Source organism: Neolamprologus multifasciatus, chromosome 20, assembly GCF_963576455.1.
Source record: "Neolamprologus multifasciatus chromosome 20, fNeoMul1.2, whole genome shotgun sequence".
NCBI lineage: Eukaryota > Metazoa > Chordata > Actinopteri > Cichliformes > Cichlidae > Neolamprologus > Neolamprologus multifasciatus.
In genome coordinates this window covers 21,049,022-21,068,592 of record NC_140458.1, presented here as the reverse complement: position 1 = coordinate 21,068,592, position 19,571 = coordinate 21,049,022, and the positions used below count along the sequence as shown (strand labels likewise).

General features: G+C 39.7%; 4 protein-coding genes across 4 annotated transcripts; all 4 read left to right on the top strand.

Moving 5' to 3' along the window:
• Positions 1-4,806: 4,806 nt before the first annotated feature.
• Positions 4,807-5,980, top strand: LOC146494889 (uncharacterized). The gene has a single exon (XM_085145634.1). The coding sequence runs from the start codon at positions 4,807-4,809 to the stop codon at positions 5,581-5,583; it is 777 nt and encodes a 258-aa protein (XP_085001760.1). The 3' UTR covers positions 5,584-5,980.
• A 1,284-nt stretch (positions 5,981-7,264) lies between these two features.
• Positions 7,265-9,786, top strand: LOC146494888 (uncharacterized). Its single transcript, XM_085146714.1, has one exon. It carries the CDS (start codon positions 7,404-7,406, stop codon positions 9,387-9,389), a length of 1,986 nt encoding a protein of 661 aa, XP_085002840.1. The 5' UTR covers positions 7,265-7,403; the 3' UTR covers positions 9,390-9,786.
• A 1,258-nt stretch (positions 9,787-11,044) lies between these two features.
• LOC146494887 (uncharacterized) lies at positions 11,045-13,178 on the top strand. The gene has a single exon (XM_085146715.1). The coding sequence runs from the start codon at positions 11,210-11,212 to the stop codon at positions 12,779-12,781; it is 1,572 nt and encodes a 523-aa protein (XP_085002841.1). The 5' UTR covers positions 11,045-11,209; the 3' UTR covers positions 12,782-13,178.
• A 1,258-nt stretch (positions 13,179-14,436) lies between these two features.
• Positions 14,437-16,570, top strand: LOC146494886 (uncharacterized). Its single transcript, XM_085146716.1, has one exon. The coding sequence runs from the start codon at positions 14,602-14,604 to the stop codon at positions 16,171-16,173; it is 1,572 nt and encodes a 523-aa protein (XP_085002842.1). The 5' UTR covers positions 14,437-14,601; the 3' UTR covers positions 16,174-16,570.
• The last annotated feature ends 3,001 nt before the right edge of the window (positions 16,571-19,571 follow it).

Below are 19,571 nucleotides of genomic sequence, written 5' to 3'. Positions count from 1 at the left end.
CCTTCTTCATGTTGAGGACAGCTTTGACTTCCTGTGTTACCCACGGTTTGTTATTAGGATAACACCGTACCACCTTAGCAGGGGCGACCGCGTCCACACAAAAGTTGACATAATAAGTATGACAGTGTGTCGCCTCCTCTATGTCCTCACCATGTGGGATCAGAAGCACATCCCAGTCTGTGGTGTCATAGCAGTCTCTCAGAGCATCCTCCTTATTAGGTAATGTTCAAATAATTTGATCATTCCAGTGTTTTCAGTGTGGGAGAAAGTACTCAGGGCCTTCAAGTTACACACTATGAAAGGCAGCAACAAGTTTGATATTCAGAAACCTAAAGTATGTATCAGCAGCAGAATGGAGCTAAAAATAAATGTTTGGTTCAGTTCTATGATGCTTTGAGTATTTTGGATTACTGCTGTGTTTGCTGTATCATATTTCTGTAATTGTTTATATGCTTTATATATTTTGAGGTAAGTTGATCTAATGTGTTACATCATATTCTATAAGGATGTTATGTGTTTGTATACTTTCTGTTCACTTTGACCCATTTAGCAGAAGTCAGCCTGTTTAAGGCTCTGATATCTATTCTGTATGACTTAAAGCAGTTATGACATGGTATGATTTTCTCACCCAATAAAGGAATATTTCATATATCAGTCTACTCTTCATTCTATCAGCAACAGTTATCACAGCTCGTACATTTTGTTTTTACACATAAATGTAAGCAGTGAGCCAAATGTAATAATGCCAACATAATAAAAGAACAATATTTGTCTCTTATATATAATATATCTATATATACACTGTAAAAGATGCTTGTCTTTGAGTGAAGATTTAAGGTGAAAGGAAATTTAAATAAACACAACTTGAATCTTTACTGAAGCTCAGTATTTGACACAGAGTTCAAGTTCACTGCTGGTATAACTAATAATGATTAATAGAATAACTTTAATATTGACCATATTATATTTACATTACCAAAGTAAGATGACTTTAGTCTAATGAACAACATTAGCTAATTGTTATTTACTAGCTAATCTTAAAATGACTGTTCAGTACAGAAATGAAGCCCAACAATCATGTTTTACAGTCCCGTGGACTCAGCCTCAGATACTTATATAATCAAACAAAGCTCATGTAAAAACAAACAAACAAATGAACAAAACATTTTCTCCTTCATTTCTGTCAAACAATGCTGTATGAAACACGGTTAGTATCACGGTTGCTAGGCAACCTGGGCAGCGCGACGGGGGCTAGACCGTCCCATTTCACAAGCCTCGTACTTCCTGTCTTAGCAGTCTTTGAGTGCGCGGCCCTTGTGGACCGTTAAGGCTGTGTACTTTAAGGCTGCATACTTTAAGGCTGCATACCCTGAATTGGGATACAGCCAACTTACAAGAAAAACAAAATAAATACAAAGAAATTCCACCTGCTACTGTGGAGTTGTTTCAACTGATAGGAAAATATTTCTCAAAGCATAGTTCTGTTCTGAATAACCCATAATGTTGTACATTTGTGCCTGAAGTGCATTGCCGTGATAATTTGCATTTACTGAATATGTACTTACTAAGTACCACTGTTAAATAGTTGAATAAAGAAACAAATAAATGTTTGCCTTTTTAAAAAAAAAAATTAAAACCACTTTGTAGAACATCACACCAGTAACAATGTAGAATCAATGTCATGTATAGTTTACAAATGATAAAATGTTCACATAAAATCACCATCTTATCCAGGAGGGTCACCTCTTCACCCTCACATGGAAGATGTCATCTGATTGGCATGGTGGTTTGTAGCATGTAGTTTGAAGCTGGGATTTTGTAGTGCCCCATGTGTAGCATTGGAACCCAGTCAGGATTTGTTTCATTCATTTCATAGGCTGGTTTGGCTGCAATAATGAAAAACAATTAGCAACTCTATTAATAGAACATATATCTACAAAATCACTCATTAGAATGTTTGTTCTAATTTGCTATGACCTCAGAGCGCATTGAAAATAAAACTAATAGGCTATAAAGAGTATGAACTAGGGCTGTGAGACATGACCAAAATCTCATATCCCCATATAAGACATCTATCGTCCCAATAACGATATAAATCACAAAATTTAATATTTTCTGTAAATTCTGTGAATCTCAGGCAGCTAGACTTGCGTGAAGTGTTTCCAGCTGGGCGTAGTGTACTTGCAGTCCAGTGTTTTAACCGATGCATGAAGCTATACATTTTTAGACATAAGTTGTAACGGCCGCCGTTTTCTTTATCTTTATTACACGGCGTGCTGCGGAGAAAAGCCTGTTCTAATGTTTGAGTCTAAGGTTTATTTTTTAGCACCCGGCGGCTCTTTTTTGCTTCTCATCCCTAAAAAATCTGCATACTCTTTCACGTAATTCAGTTTATTTTGAAAAGGCTCAACAGGATCTTGAGCTTTATTGTGAAAGGCTTATGTGGAAAATAAACAAGCGGACACGCCATGTTGTTGCTAACAACAACATAAAAACAGTAGCCTATCCCTCCATAGTGTGGTTATATTAAATATAAGAGAAAGAGAGAACTTTAAGAAATTAATATAGCCACTACAGTGACCATCAAAACGATGAAAAAATATTGGCATAAACAGTTTATTTTGCGATAGCACGAAACAAACAATAGTGTAAAATGAAACAATAGATATTTTTATATCATCATCCAATATATATCATTATATCGAACAGCCCTAATATGAACTTATTTAGAATTTACCAGAATGAAAATGTCTGTAGCACAACAACAGATATCTGTGGATGGTAGAGAACTGGATATCAACTCATTTCACAGCTGCTATCCAGGCTAGATGCCTTCTTTTGGTAACAACCACTAAATAAGCTCCCTCACGTTGCTTTCAGGCTGGGAAAGAATAAAAAGAGAGCCAATTTTCAAGCTTATTCCCTTCCCGATCATGCGATCTAACATTAAAACCCACAACACAGCAAAGCGAACCATTGCTGATGCATTAGCTCCTTGAGCCCTTTGTTTGGCCAGCTAAAATGGCGCCCCGGCGGCCACGCCCCCTCCCGTGACATCACGTTCCAAAGCCCTATAGACAATAACACCAAATTTTTAAAAAAAAAGAAGAAGAAAAAGAATGTTACTGTTACATTATGTTATGACATCATTATGATGTCATAATGATGTCATTATGACAGTGAATCCTTAAGTAGGGGTAAGAATCCCAAACTTTCAGTCAGTTTATTTGCAACACTCAAGATTGCAGCATTCAAAGGTAAACCTGAGAAACATTTTAAAACAGTTGAATCTTTAACACAGTCACTTCATCAACACTCTAACATGTCTCAGAGTAAACACGGCATAAGTCAACAAGCTTACGCTGGCTTTACTACAATGGACCTCCAAAATCCAGAGCCAAATTCTGAAGAAACACATTTCCAGCTTCCACTCAAGAGGAAGCGAGGCCCAGATTATGCTGCACAGAATTGCAGAAGTCCCGACAGCTGCTTTCCACCAAGGAAAAAGAGACGAATCTGTGAAGAAAAAACTGTGTTGAAAAGACGATACAGTCAGATTTCAAAAGGCAGCAAAAACAACTCTGAGAGCTACTCTCCAGAGAGAAAGAGGATGAGAATAGACACTGAGAAAAAAGAAACAGCAGTGACTCCGAGCATCCAAAAAGGTTCTTCTTCAAGGACTATCCAACTCCAAGTTCAGAAAAAGAACGATATGAACTTGAGTGATACCAAAACCTCTGAAAACACACCAAAAGACAACAAGAGGCCAGAACAAGCAGCAGTGACACAGAGCATCCAGAAAAGTTATGCGCCAAGGACTATCCAACACGTAGTTGAGAAAATGGATGTCACGACCTCGAGTGATACCAAAACCTCTGAAAACACTCCAAAATACAACAAGAGGCCAGAACAAGCAGCAGTGACACAGAGCATCCAGAAAAGTTCTTCGTCAAGGACTATCCAACATGTAGTTGAGAAAATGGAGGTTACGACCTCGAGTGATACCAAAACCTCTGAAAACACTCCAAAATACAACAAGAGGCCAGAACAAGCAGCAGTGACACAGAGCATCCAGAAAAGTTCTTCGTCAAGGACTATCCAACATGTAGTTGAGAAAATGGAGGTTACGACCTCGAGTGATACCAAAACTTCTGAAAACACTCCAAAATACAACAAGAGGCCAGAACAAGCAGCAGTGACACAGAGCATCCAGAAAAGTTCTTCGTCAAGGACTATCCAACATGTAGTTGAGAAAATGGATGTTATGACCTCGAGTGATACCAAAACCTCTGAAAACACTCCAAAATACAACAAGAGGCCAGAACAAGCAGCAGTGACACAGAGCATCCAGAAAAGTTCTTCGTCAAGGACTATCCAACATGTAGTTGCGAAAATGGATGTTACGACCTCGAGTGATACCAAAACTTCTGAAAACACTCCAAAATACAACAAGAGGCCAGAACAAGCAGCAGTGACACAGAGCAGCCAAAAAAGTTGTTCGCCAAGGACTATCCGACTCCTAGTTAAGAAAATGAACAATATGACCTTGAGTGATACCAAAACCTCTGAAAACACACTGAAAGACAACAAGAGGCCAGAACAATCAGTAGTGACACAGAGCATCCAAAAATGTTTTCCGCCAAAGAATATCCAATACCTAGTTAAAACAATGAACGATATTACCTTGGGTGATACAAAAACCTCTGAAAACACACCAAAAGACAACAAGAGGCCAGAACAATCAGTAGTGACACAGAGCATCCAAAAAGTTTTCCGCCAAAGAATATCCAATACCTAGTTAAAACAATGAACGATATTACCTTGGGTGATACCAAAACCTGTGAAAACACACCAAAAGACAACAAGAGGCCAGAACAAGCAGTAGTGACACAGAGCATCCAAAAAAGTCCCTGGTCCAGGACTATCCAACTCCCAGGTCAGAAAACAAACAATACGGCCTTGAGCGATACCAACACCCGTGAAAACACACCGAAAAAGAAAGAGAGCCCAGAAGACCAGAGAGAAACAAACGTGTGGATCATTGGGTCCAGTTACATCAGACGAGCCAAGGGTGAAGCAAAAGAGATTTTTGGAGAAAATTTCGGACTTAATACCAAAGTCCAGTGGTTTGGCAAACGAGGAATGCGCTGGTCGGGAGTCCTTCCTTGTTTTTATAAGGAGCTATCCACACAGAGCCCACCTGACATACTGGTAATCCATGCTGGGGGCAATGATTTGGGACTCTTTTCTGCTTATGAACTTTCTTCTGTCATTGAGAAGGAATTGATGCAATTGCACACAGAGTTCCCCTCAATGACAATTGCATATTCATCCATCAACGAGCGTCAAGTGTGGATATATGGAAATCCAGGCGAAATCAATAAGGACAGGAAGACTGTGAATGCCAGCATTAGAAAGGCTGTCGACCGCTTCGATGGAGTGATTATTGAGCATCCGCACATCAGGTTTTTCGACAACTCGATTTTTTTACGCAACGGAGTTCGTTTCTCCAAGAAAGGAAATGAAGTGTTTCTGACAAGCATCCGCACGGCCATCCAGAAAAGTCTTCAGTCACGTCACTGAAAACTGACTTGAGACTTTTCTTTCACAGTCCAGAAAACCATACGTTGTTCATTTTAGGCAATGTGAGCAACATATAGCTAACATGTGCTCTCTTTTTTCTTTTCCTCTGCCTCTCACCCCCCAACCAGTCATGACAGATGGCTGCCCCTTTCTTAGCCTGGTTCTGTCAAAGGTTTCTCCCCTTTTATAAGGGAGTTTTTCCTTTCCACCGTTGCCCAGCGCTTGCTATTAAAGGAGATCATTCGATTGTTGGGGTTGATAGTTTAGAATCTAAACTAAACTAATAAACATAAAACATCAGGTGAGGGGTTCACATAGTAGGGAGCACTACAAAAATTACAAATAAAAACATGTAATTGGCGGCAAATCAAAAATAAAAATAAAAAATTGAAAAATATCTCTTACTGCTCTGTTTATTTCCTTAAATGAACACTTGTACTCTTTGTCATAGAAGAATAAGAATATTAATATGAATATGAACACCAAGGCATTCCCAGGCCAGCCGAGAGATATAATCTCTCCAGCCTGTCTTGGGTCTGCCCCGGGGCCAAATGCCTGGTGGCACCCTTGCCTGCATGGGCACCTTAACTCATCACTTTTGGCGCAGAGAATGTATTTTATGAACTAATATTAGTAGGCTGAAGGCTTTTATTTCAGCTGTGATTGTTTTTGTTATTACTTGCAGTCCAGTGTTTTAACCGATGCATGAAGCTATACATTTTTAGACATAAGTTGTAACGGCCGCCGTTTTCTTTATCTTTATTACACGGCGTGCTGCGGAGAAAAGCCTGTTCTAACGTTTGAGTCTAAGGTTTATTTTTTAGCACCCGGCGGCTCTTTTTTGCTTCTCATCCCTAAAAAATCTGCATACTCTTTCACGTAATTCAGTTTATTTTGAAAAGGCTCAACAGGATCTTGAGCTTTATTGTGAAAGGCTTATGTGGAAAATAAACAAGCGGACACGCCATGTTGTTGCTAACAACAACATAAAAACAGTAGCCTATCCCTCCATAGTGTGGTAATATTAAATATAAGAGAAAGAGAGAACTTTAAGAAATTAATATAGCCACTACAGTGACCATCAAAACGATGAAAAAATATTGGCATAAACAGTTTATTTTGCGATAGCACGAAACAAACAATAGTGTAAAATGAAACAATAGATATTTTTATATCATCATCCAATATATATCATTATATCGAACAGCCCTAATATGAACTTATTTAGAATTTACCAGAATGAAAATGTCTGTAGCACAACAACAGATATCTGTGGATGGTAGAGAACTGGATATCAACTCATTTCACAGCTGCTATCCAGGCTAGATGCCTTCTTTTGGTAACAACCACTAAATAAGCTCCCTCACGTTGCTTTCAGGCTGGGAAAGAATAAAAAGAGAGCCAATTTTCAAGCTTATTCCCTTCCCGATCATGCGATCTAACATTAAAACCCACAACACAGCAAAGCGAACCATTGCTGATGCATTAGCTCCTTGAGCCCTTTGTTTGGCCAGCTAAAATGGCGCCCCGGCGGCCACGCCCCCTCCCGTGACATCACGTTCCAAAGCCCTATAGACAATAACACCAAATTTTTTAAAAAAAAGAAGAAGAAAAAGAATATTACTTTTACATTATGTTATGACATCATTATGATGTCATAATGATGTCATTATGACAGTGAATCCTTAAGTAGGGGTAAGAATCCCAAACTTTCAGTCAGTTTATTTGCAACACTCAAGATTGCAGCATTCAAAGGTAAACCTGAGAAACATTTTAAAACAGTTGAATCTTTAACACAGTCACTTCATCAACACTCTAACATGTCTCAGAGTAAACACGGCATAAGTCAACAAGCTTACGCTGGCTTTACTACAATGGACCTCCAAAATCCAGAGCCAAATTCTGAAGAAACACATTTCCAGCTTCCACTCAAGAGGAAGCGAGGCCCAGATTATGCTGCACAGAATTGCAGAAGTCCCGACAGCTGCTTTCCACCAAGGAAAAAGAGACGAATCTGTGAAGAAAAAACTGTGTTGAAAAGACGATACAGTCAGATTTCAAAAGGCAGCAAAAACAACTCTGAGAGCTACTCTCCAGAGAGAAAGAGGATGAGAATAGACACTGAGAAAAAAGAAACAGCAGTGACTCCGAGCATCCAAAAAGGTTCTTCTTCAAGGACTATCCAACTCCAAGTTCAGAAAAAGAACGATATGAACTCGAGTGATACCAAAACCTCTGAAAAGACTCCAAAATACAACAAGAGGCCAGAACAAGCAGCAGTGACACAGAGCAGCCAAAAAAGTTATGCGCCAAGGACTTTCCAACAACTAGTTGAGAAAATGGATGTTACGACCTCGAGTGATACCAAAACCTCTGAAAACACTCCAAAATACAACAAGAGGCCAGAACAAGCAGCAGTGACACAGAGCATCCAGAAAAGTTCTTCGACAAGGACTATCCAACATGTAGTTGAGAAAATGGATGTTATGACCTCGAGTGATACCAAAACCTCTGAAAACACTCCAAAATACAACAAGAGGCCAGAACAAGCAGCAGTGACACAGAGCATCCAGAAAAGTTCTTCGTCAAGGACTATCCAACATGTAGTTGCGAAAATGGATGTTACGACCTCGAGTGATACCAAAACTTCTGAAAACACTCCAAAATACAACAAGAGGCCAGAACAAGCAGCAGTGACACAGAGCAGCCAAAAAAGTTGTTCGCCAAGGACTATCCGACTCCTAGTTAAGAAAATGAACAATATGACCTTGAGTGATACCAAAACCTCTGAAAACACACTGAAAGACAACAAGAGGCCAGAACAATCAGTAGTGACACAGAGCATCCAAAAATGTTTTCCGCCAAAGAATATCCAATACCTAGTTAAAACAATGAACGATATTACCTTGGGTGATACAAAAACCTCTGAAAACACACCAAAAGACAACAAGAGGCCAGAACAATCAGTAGTGACACAGAGCATCCAAAAAAGTTTTCCGCCAAAGAATATCCAATACCTAGTTAAAACAATGAACGATATTACCTTGGGTGATACCAAAACCTGTGAAAACACACCAAAAGACAACAAGAGGCCAGAACAAGCAGTAGTGACACAGAGCATCCAAAAAAGTCCCTGGTCCAGGACTATCCAACTCCCAGGTCAGAAAACAAACAATACGGCCTTGAGCGATACCAACACCCGTGAAAACACACCGAAAAAGAAAGAGAGCCCAGAAGACCAGAGAGAAACAAACGTGTGGATCATTGGGTCCAGTTACATCAGACGAGCCAAGGGTGAAGCAAAAGAGATTTTTGGAGAAAATTTCGGACTTAATACCAAAGTCCAGTGGTTTGGCAAACGAGGAATGCGCTGGTCGGGAGTCCTTCCTTGTTTTTATAAGGAGCTATCCACACAGAGCCCACCTGACATACTGGTAATCCATGCTGGGGGCAATGATTTGGGACTCTTTTCTGCTTATGAACTTTCTTCTGTCATTGAGAAGGAATTGATGCAATTGCACACAGAGTTCCCCTCAATGACAATTGCATATTCATCCATCAACGAGCGTCAAGTGTGGATATATGGAAATCCAGGCGAAATCAATAAGGACAGGAAGACTGTGAATGCCAGCATTAGAAAGGCTGTCGACCGCTTCGATGGAGTGATTATTGAGCATCCGCACATCAGGTTTTTCGACAACTCGATTTTTTTACGCAACGGAGTTCGTTTCTCCAAGAAAGGAAATGAAGTGTTTCTGACAAGCATCCGCACGGCCATCCAGAAAAGTCTTCAGTCACGTCACTGAAAACTGACTTGAGACTTTTCTTTCACAGTCCAGAAAACCATACGTTGTTCATTTTAGGCAATGTGAGCAACATATAGCTAACATGTGCTCTCTTTTTTCTTTTCCTCTGCCTCTCACCCCCCAACCAGTCATGACAGATGGCTGCCCCTTTCTTAGCCTGGTTCTGTCAAAGGTTTCTCCCCTTTTATAAGGGAGTTTTTCCTTTCCACCGTTGCCCAGCGCTTGCTATTAAAGGAGATCATTCGATTGTTGGGGTTGATAGTTTAGAATCTAAACTAAACTAATAAACATAAAACATCAGGTGAGGGGTTCACATAGTAGGGAGCACTACAAAAATTACAAATAAAAACATGTAATTGGCGGCAAATCAAAAATAAAAATAAAAAATTGAAAAATATCTCTTACTGCTCTGTTTATTTCCTTAAATGAACACTTGTACTCTTTGTCATAGAAGAATAAGAATATTAATATGAATATGAACACCAAGGCATTCCCAGGCCAGCCGAGAGATATAATCTCTCCAGCCTGTCTTGGGTCTGCCCCGGGGCCAAATGCCTGGTGGCACCCTTGCCTGCATGGGCACCTTAACTCATCACTTTTGGCGCAGAGAATGTATTTTATGAACTAATATTAGTAGGCTGAAGGCTTTTATTTCAGCTGTGATTGTTTTTGTTATTACTTGCAGTCCAGTGTTTTAACCGATGCATGAAGCTATACATTTTTAGACATAAGTTGTAACGGCCGCCGTTTTCTTTATCTTTATTACACGGCGTGCTGCGGAGAAAAGCCTGTTCTAACGTTTGAGTCTAAGGTTTATTTTTTAGCACCCGGCGGCTCTTTTTTGCTTCTCATCCCTAAAAAATCTGCATACTCTTTCACGTAATTCAGTTTATTTTGAAAAGGCTCAACAGGATCTTGAGCTTTATTGTGAAAGGCTTATGTGGAAAATAAACAAGCGGACACGCCATGTTGTTGCTAACAACAACATAAAAACAGTAGCCTATCCCTCCATAGTGTGGTAATATTAAATATAAGAGAAAGAGAGAACTTTAAGAAATTAATATAGCCACTACAGTGACCATCAAAACGATGAAAAAATATTGGCATAAACAGTTTATTTTGCGATAGCACGAAACAAACAATAGTGTAAAATGAAACAATAGATATTTTTATATCATCATCCAATATATATCATTATATCGAACAGCCCTAATATGAACTTATTTAGAATTTACCAGAATGAAAATGTCTGTAGCACAACAACAGATATCTGTGGATGGTAGAGAACTGGATATCAACTCATTTCACAGCTGCTATCCAGGCTAGATGCCTTCTTTTGGTAACAACCACTAAATAAGCTCCCTCACGTTGCTTTCAGGCTGGGAAAGAATAAAAAGAGAGCCAATTTTCAAGCTTATTCCCTTCCCGATCATGCGATCTAACATTAAAACCCACAACACAGCAAAGCGAACCATTGCTGATGCATTAGCTCCTTGAGCCCTTTGTTTGGCCAGCTAAAATGGCGCCCCGGCGGCCACGCCCCCTCCCGTGACATCACATTCCAAAGCCCTATAGACAATAACACCAAATTTTTAAAAAAAAAGAAGAAGAAAAAGAATGTTACTGTTACATTATGTTATGACATCATTATGATGTCATAATGATGTCATTATGACAGTGAATCCTTAAGTAGGGGTAAGAATCCCAAACTTTCAGTCAGTTTATTTGCAACACTCAAGATTGCAGCATTCAAAGGTAAACCTGAGAAACATTTTAAAACAGTTGAATCTTTAACACAGTCACTTCATCAACACTCTAACATGTCTCAGAGTAAACACGGCATAAGTCAACAAGCTTACGCTGGCTTTACTACAATGGACCTCCAAAATCCAGAGCCAAATTCTGAAGAAACACATTTCCAGCTTCCACTCAAGAGGAAGCGAGGCCCAGATTATGCTGCACAGAATTGCAGAAGTCCCGACAGCTGCTTTCCACCAAGGAAAAAGAGACGAATCTGTGAAGAAAAAACTGTGTTGAAAAGACGATACAGTCAGATTTCAAAAGGCAGCAAAAACAACTCTGAGAGCTACTCTCCAGAGAGAAAGAGGATGAGAATAGACACTGAGAAAAAAGAAACAGCAGTGACTCCGAGCATCCAAAAAGGTTCTTCTTCAAGGACTATCCAACTCCAAGTTCAGAAAAAGAACGATATGAACTTGAGTGATACCAAAACCTCTGAAAACACTCCAAAATACAACAAGAGGCCAGAACAAGCAGCAGTGACACAGAGCATCCAGAAAAGTTCTTCGTCAAGGACTATCCAACATGTAGTTGCGAAAATGGATGTTACGACCTCGAGTGATACCAAAACTTCTGAAAACACTCCAAAATACAACAAGAGGCCAGAACAAGCAGCAGTGACACAGAGCAGCCAAAAAAGTTGTTCGCCAAGGACTATCCGACTCCTAGTTAAGAAAATGAACAATATGACCTTGAGTGATACCAAAACCTCTGAAAACACACTGAAAGACAACAAGAGGCCAGAACAATCAGTAGTGACACAGAGCATCCAAAAATGTTTTCCGCCAAAGAATATCCAATACCTAGTTAAAACAATGAACGATATTACCTTGGGTGATACCAAAACCTGTGAAAACACACCAAAAGACAACAAGAGGCCAGAACAAGCAGTAGTGACACAGAGCATCCAAAAAAGTCCCTGGTCCAGGACTATCCAACTCCCAGGTCAGAAAACAAACAATACGGCCTTGAGCGATACCAACACCCGTGAAAACACACCGAAAAAGAAAGAGAGCCCAGAAGACCAGAGAGAAACAAACGTGTGGATCATTGGGTCCAGTTACATCAGACGAGCCAAGGGTGAAGCAAAAGAGATTTTTGGAGAAAATTTCGGACTTAATACCAAAGTCCAGTGGTTTGGCAAACGAGGAATGCGCTGGTCGGGAGTCCTTCCTTGTTTTTATAAGGAGCTATCCACACAGAGCCCACCTGACATACTGGTAATCCATGCTGGGGGCAATGATTTGGGACTCTTTTCTGCTTATGAACTTTCTTCTGTCATTGAGAAGGAATTGATGCAATTGCACACAGAGTTCCCCTCAATGACAATTGCATATTCATCCATCAACGAGCGTCAAGTGTGGATATATGGAAATCCAGGCGAAATCAATAAGGACAGGAAGACTGTGAATGCCAGCATTAGAAAGGCTGTCGACCGCTTCGATGGAGTGATTATTGAGCATCCGCACATCAGGTTTTTCGACAACTCGATTTTTTTACGCAACGGAGTTCGTTTCTCCAAGAAAGGAAATGAAGTGTTTCTGACAAGCATCCGCACGGCCATCCAGAAAAGTCTTCAGTCACGTCACTGAAAACTGACTTGAGACTTTTCTTTCACAGTCCAGAAAACCATACGTTGTTCATTTTAGGCAATGTGAGCAACATATAGCTAACATGTGCTCTCTTTTTTCTTTTCCTCTGCCTCTCACCCCCCAACCAGTCATGACAGATGGCTGCCCCTTTCTTAGCCTGGTTCTGTCAAAGGTTTCTCCCCTTTTATAAGGGAGTTTTTCCTTTCCACCGTTGCCCAGCGCTTGCTATTAAAGGAGATCATTCGATTGTTGGGGTTGATAGTTTAGAATCTAAACTAAACTAATAAACATAAAACATCAGGTGAGGGGTTCACATAGTAGGGAGCACTACAAAAATTACAAATAAAAACATGTAATTGGCGGCAAATCAAAAATAAAAATAAAAAATTGAAAAATATCTCTTACTGCTCTGTTTATTTCCTTAAATGAACACTTGTACTCTTTGTCATAGAAGAATAAGAATATTAATATGAATATGAACACCAAGGCATTCCCAGGCCAGCCGAGAGATATAATCTCTCCAGCCTGTCTTGGGTCTGCCCCGGGGCCAAATGCCTGGTGGCACCCTTGCCTGCATGGGCACCTTAACTCATCACTTTTGGCGCAGAGAATGTATTTTATGAACTAATATTAGTAGGCTGAAGGCTTTTATTTCAGCTGTGATTGTTTTTGTTATTACTTGCAGTCCAGTGTTTTAACCGATGCATGAAGCTATACATTTTTAGACATAAGTTGTAACGGCCGCCGTTTTCTTTATCTTTATTACACGGCGTGCTGCGGAGAAAAGCCTGTTCTAACGTTTGAGTCTAAGGTTTATTTTTTAGCACCCGGCGGCTCTTTTTTGCTTCTCATCCCTAAAAAATCTGCATACTCTTTCACGTAATTCAGTTTATTTTGAAAAGGCTCAACAGGATCTTGAGCTTTATTGTGAAAGGCTTATGTGGAAAATAAACAAGCGGACACGCCATGTTGTTGCTAACAACAACATAAAAACAGTAGCCTATCCCTCCATAGTGTGGTAATATTAAATATAAGAGAAAGAGAGAACTTTAAGAAATTAATATAGCCACTACAGTGACCATCAAAACGATGAAAAAATATTGGCATAAACAGTTTATTTTGCGATAGCACGAAACAAACAATAGTGTAAAATGAAACAATAGATATTTTTATATCATCATCCAATATATATCATTATATCGAACAGCCCTAATATGAACTTATTTAGAATTTACCAGAATGAAAATGTCTGTAGCACAACAACAGATATCTGTGGATGGTAGAGAACTGGATATCAACTCATTTCACAGCTGCTATCCAGGCTAGATGCCTTCTTTTGGTAACAACCACTAAATAAGCTCCCTCACGTTGCTTTCAGGCTGGGAAAGAATAAAAAGAGAGCCAATTTTCAAGCTTATTCCCTTCCCGATCATGCGATCTAACATTAAAACCCACAACACAGCAAAGCGAACCATTGCTGATGCATTAGCTCCTTGAGCCCTTTGTTTGGCCAGCTAAAATGGCGCCCCGGCGGCCACGCCCCCTCCCGTGACATCACATTCCAAAGCCCTATAGACAATAACACCAAATTTTTAAAAAAAAAGAAGAAGAAAAAGAATGTTACTGTTACATTATGTTATGACATCATTATGATGTCATAATGATGTCATTATGACAGTGAATCCTTAAGTAGGGGTAAGAATCCCAAACTTTCAGTCAGTTTATTTGCAACACTCAAGATTGCAGCATTCAAAGGTAAACCTGAGAAACATTTTAAAACAGTTGAATCTTTAACACAGTCACTTCATCAACACTCTAACATGTCTCAGAGTAAACACGGCATAAGTCAACAAGCTTACGCTGGCTTTACTACAATGGACCTCCAAAATCCAGAGCCAAATTCTGAAGAAACACATTTCCAGCTTCCACTCAAGAGGAAGCGAGGCCCAGATTATGCTGCACAGAATTGCAGAAGTCCCGACAGCTGCTTTCCACCAAGGAAAAAGAGACGAATCTGTGAAGAAAAAACTGTGTTGAAAAGACGATACAGTCAGATTTCAAAAGGCAGCAAAAACAACTCTGAGAGCTACTCTCCAGAGAGAAAGAGGATGAGAATAGACACTGAGAAAAAAGAAACAGCAGTGACTCCGAGCATCCAAAAAGGTTCTTCTTCAAGGACTATCCAACTCCAAGTTCAGAAAAAGAACGATATGAACTTGAGTGATACCAAAACCTCTGAAAACACTCCAAAATACAACAAGAGGCCAGAACAAGCAGCAGTGACACAGAGCATCCAGAAAAGTTCTTCGTCAAGGACTATCCAACATGTAGTTGCGAAAATGGATGTTACGACCTCGAGTGATACCAAAACCTCTGAAAACACTCCAAAATACAACAAGAGGCCAGAACAAGCAGCAGTGACACAGAGCAGCCAAAAAAGTTGTTCGCCAAGGACTATCCAACTCCTAGTTAAGAAAATGAACAATATGACCTTGAGTGATACCAAAACCTCTGAAAACACACTGAAAGACAACAAGAGGCCAGAACAATCAGTAGTGACACAGAGCATCCAAAAAAGTTTTCCGCCAAAGAATATCCAATACCTAGTTAAAACAATGAACGATATTACCTTGGGTGATACCAAAACCTGTGAAAACACACCAAAAGACAACAAGAGGCCAGAACAAGCAGTAGTGACACAGAGCATCCAAAAAAGTCCCTGGTCCAGGACTATCCAACTCCCAGGTCAGAAAACAAACAATACGGCCTTGAGCGATACCAACACCCGTGAAAACACACCGAAAAAGAAAGAGAGCCCAGAAGACCAGAGAGAAACAAACGTGTGGATCATTGGGTCCAGTTACATCAGACGAGCCAAGGGTGAAGCAAAAGAGATTTTTGGAGAAAATTTCGGACTTAATACCAAAGTCCAGTGGTTTGGCAAACGAGGAATGCGCTGGTCGGGAGTCCTTCCTTGTTTTTATAAGGAGCTATCCACACAGAGCCCACCTGACATACTGGTAATCCATGCTGGGGGCAATGATTTGGGACTCTTTTCTGCTTATGAACTTTCTTCTGTCATTGAGAAGGAATTGATGCAATTGCACACAGAGTTCCCCTCAATGACAATTGCATATTCATCCATCAACGAGCGTCAAGTGTGGATATATGGAAATCCAGGCGAAATCAATAAGGACAGGAAGACTGTGAATGCCAGCATTAGAAAGGCTGTCGACCGCTTCGATGGAGTGATTATTGAGCATCCGCACATCAGGTTTTTCGACAACTCGATTTTTTTACGCAACGGAGTTCGTTTCTCCAAGAAAGGAAATGAAGTGTTTCTGACAAGCATCCGCACAGCCATCCAGAAAAGTCTTCAGTCACGTCACTGAAAACTGACTTGAGACTTTTCTTTCACAGTCCAGAAAACCATACGTTGTTCATTTTAGGCAATGTGAGCAACATATAGCTAACATGTGCTCTCTTTTTTCTTTTCCTCTGCCTCTCACCCCCCAACCAGTCATGACAGATGGCTGCCCCTTTCTTAGCCTGGTTCTGTCAAAGGTTTCTCCCCTTTTATAAGGGAGTTTTTCCTTTCCACCGTTGCCCAGCGCTTGCTATTAAAGGAGATCATTCGATTGTTGGGGTTGATAGTTTAGAATCTAAACTAAACTAATAAACATAAAACATCAGGTGAGGGGTTCACATAGTAGGGAGCACTACAAAAATTACAAATAAAAACATGTAATTGGCGGCAAATCAAAAATAAAAATAAAAAATTGAAAAATATCTCTTACTGCTCTGTTTATTTCCTTAAATGAACACTTGTACTCTTTGTCATAGAAGAATAAGAATATTAATATGAATATGAACACCAAGGCATTCCCAGGCCAGCCGAGAGATATAATCTCTCCAGCCTGTCTTGGGTCTGCCCCGGGGCCAAATGCCTGGTGGCACCCTTGCCTGCATGGGCACCTTAACTCATCACTTTTGGCGCAGAGAATGTATTTTATGAACTAATATTAGTAGGCTGAAGGCTTTTATTTCAGCTGTGATTGTTTTTGTTATTAAGATACATATTAATATGCTTTTTTAAGGATCAAGATGTAGGTTTGTTTTTCCAGCTTCAATAACAGTTGTTTTTTCAGAGATCAGATGTCCCCACAGGACAACATATACAAAAATATGATTTTACAGAATATGATGCATTGGTGTGGATTAAACAGTGTAATATTTTGATATTTACCTTAAAGAGCAGTAACGTTAATCAATATTGCACAGATAGAGAAAATCAGCCAAATTATTGGCTTTAGTTTTGATATTTTGCCAGTAAAACAGTTTCATGTCTCCTGAGGTCTTTTCATTGTTTTATTGTTTCTTTTGCTAAAGAAAAAAATCCCTGCCATTCCTCATTGTTAGGTAATCATGAATCCATCACTGGATCACTCCCAATTGCCAGCACAATAATCATGTTTAAGGTTGTGAGCTGGTGTCTGATTTGTGTTTTCGTTAAATAAAAGACATCATCTGCACAAATGAACAACTTCATCAGAAAACAGAAAACTAAGTGTCTGATGCTAAAATACCACATATGTTCCCTCCTATAACAAAAATTAAAAACTAAGGATTATTTACAGTATTATATTTTTTATCAGATATGTTCTCATTAGTTTGTGTAAGGATTATTAAACTGCATAGTGACAACCAAAAGAACTGGTTCACTCACACCTTAGACCGATGTTGGACAACATGCCTTCCTAATGTTAAGTCAGTCTTTGCATTTTTTCCAGGTAACTCCCACAGGCATGACATGATGATTAAAGCTTGGATGTGTAATCTGTCGTGTGTATTATGTGGTCTCCAGCAAGATAAATTCATGTTTTTTATATAGTTTAACAAAACTGTTTGCAACACAGGATACAGAGGCCTGTTGATTCAAACTGGTTTGTTTAGATGCACCTTTTTGAGTGCATGTTTTGTATGATAAGTTTTAATCTAAATAAACAGTTTAATTAGTAGCTTTAAATAACAGTCATCATACCCTGCAGAATTAGAGACGGAGCAGCCGGGCTATGTAAAAAGCGTAAGGGGGCGTGTTCGCGGTCACGTCCAGAGGGTGTGTGGGCAGAGGCTGTGTCCCATTTCAGGGTCTGCACGCTTGAAGTACGCGCACTACGCGTACTACGTACGGTGCGTACTATAAGTACGAGCAGTGCGGAAGTGAGAGGCTTGTGAAATGGGACGGTATATGCTTCGTCGCGCTGTTCAGGTTGCCTAGCAACCATGATACTAACCGCGAGACACGTTACATACAGCTTTGTTTGACAGAAATGAAGGAGAAAATTGTTTTGTTGGTCATTCATTTTTGTCATGACATCACTTTGATTAGTTGAGTATCTGAGGCTGAGACCACAGGACTGTAAAACATGATTCAAGGGCTTCATTTCTGTACTGAACAGTTATTTAAGATTAGTTAGTAAATAATAATTAGTTAATGTTGTTCATGAGACTAAAGTCATCTCACTATGGTAATGTAAATATAATATGGCCAATACTATAGTATTGTCAGATTATTATTATGACATATATATATATATATATATATATATAATCTATATCACTGACTTTCAGCTTGTTGTGTTTGTGGATATATGACTGACTTTAATTATCCATAAAATCATCAGATTCTCTGTAAGATTAAGGTCGACAATATATATATTTAGAAGTAGAGGCTTTAAAACCAAGTTAATGCTGAAAGTACAAACATCACTAGTGTCACATAACTTTGCCGACATGTGGCCAACAGCAATGTTTTAATGTTCTTCATTATTAAACATTCGCACATGAATAAGTGACGTCATATTCAGTACTTACTTTTGACAGTTCACTTTTCGGCCGCTCCCTTCTGCCGTATTTTGCGGCAAAATTATCCACACCCACCGCCGTGCTATGAATTGTGGGATATATGGGACCACGAAGCGTGCACCGGACCACGCTTGATATTTGGGGAAATCGACGGCGCATTTGGAGTATGCATTTGAAGTACACTTCGAATTGGGACAGCCGTCGTCGCGTGGCGGTGACGTAACCGCACTTAAAATGCGTACTTCAAGCGTGCAGACCCTGAAATGGGACACAGCGAGAGACACTCCACCACGAGTTACTACTGAGCAGACTCTGGCTCCAAAAGTGGAACATGGCAGCGCCCACAAGCGGGATATTTTGGCTTCATTTTCGCACAATGGGAGGAAGTGCTGTCCCATCGTTCATCTTTTTATACAGTAATTGGTTAGGACCAATCAGCCAAACAGCAATCTTCTCCTTAGGAAATTTCAAAAATATACAAAACAATATATATAACTTCATAAGTTGACAAAAATAAAATACAGAAAAATCATGTCGCTTTTCAGATTCATGATTCTTTCGGTTGCATCATAAAGATGTTTCAAGTTCAAGTTTATACACTTAACCTTAAGTTGAGGTCTTTCATGTTTCTTTAACAAAAAAAATCCCTATTCAGAAATCTCTCTTGTATATGATGGTATGTGTGTGGAAATGTGTATGCGTGTCTGTGTGTGTACAACGGACCACACAGCAAGCATTAGTTTGGCCTGCTAATATGGCGCCTCGAGCAAAAATCCTGGCCACGCCCCATCCCTTAAGATCCCGGTCCAAAGTCCTGTTAATCTACGGAGCCTATTTCCAAAAGAAGTGGAGTGTGTTCCTTTAAGTACTATATTGTATATATTGTCAAAAACTAAAGTGTACACACACACACACACACACACAC

What these genes read in the sequence shown, in the direction of transcription:
- LOC146494889 (XM_085145634.1), top strand. Translation starts at nt 4,807, where the DNA reads ATGAACGATATTACCTTGGGTGATACCAAAACCTGTGAAAACACACCA.
- LOC146494888 (XM_085146714.1), top strand. Translation starts at nt 7,404, where the DNA reads ATGTCTCAGAGTAAACACGGCATAAGTCAACAAGCTTACGCTGGCTTT.
- LOC146494887 (XM_085146715.1), top strand. Translation starts at nt 11,210, where the DNA reads ATGTCTCAGAGTAAACACGGCATAAGTCAACAAGCTTACGCTGGCTTT.
- LOC146494886 (XM_085146716.1), top strand. Translation starts at nt 14,602, where the DNA reads ATGTCTCAGAGTAAACACGGCATAAGTCAACAAGCTTACGCTGGCTTT.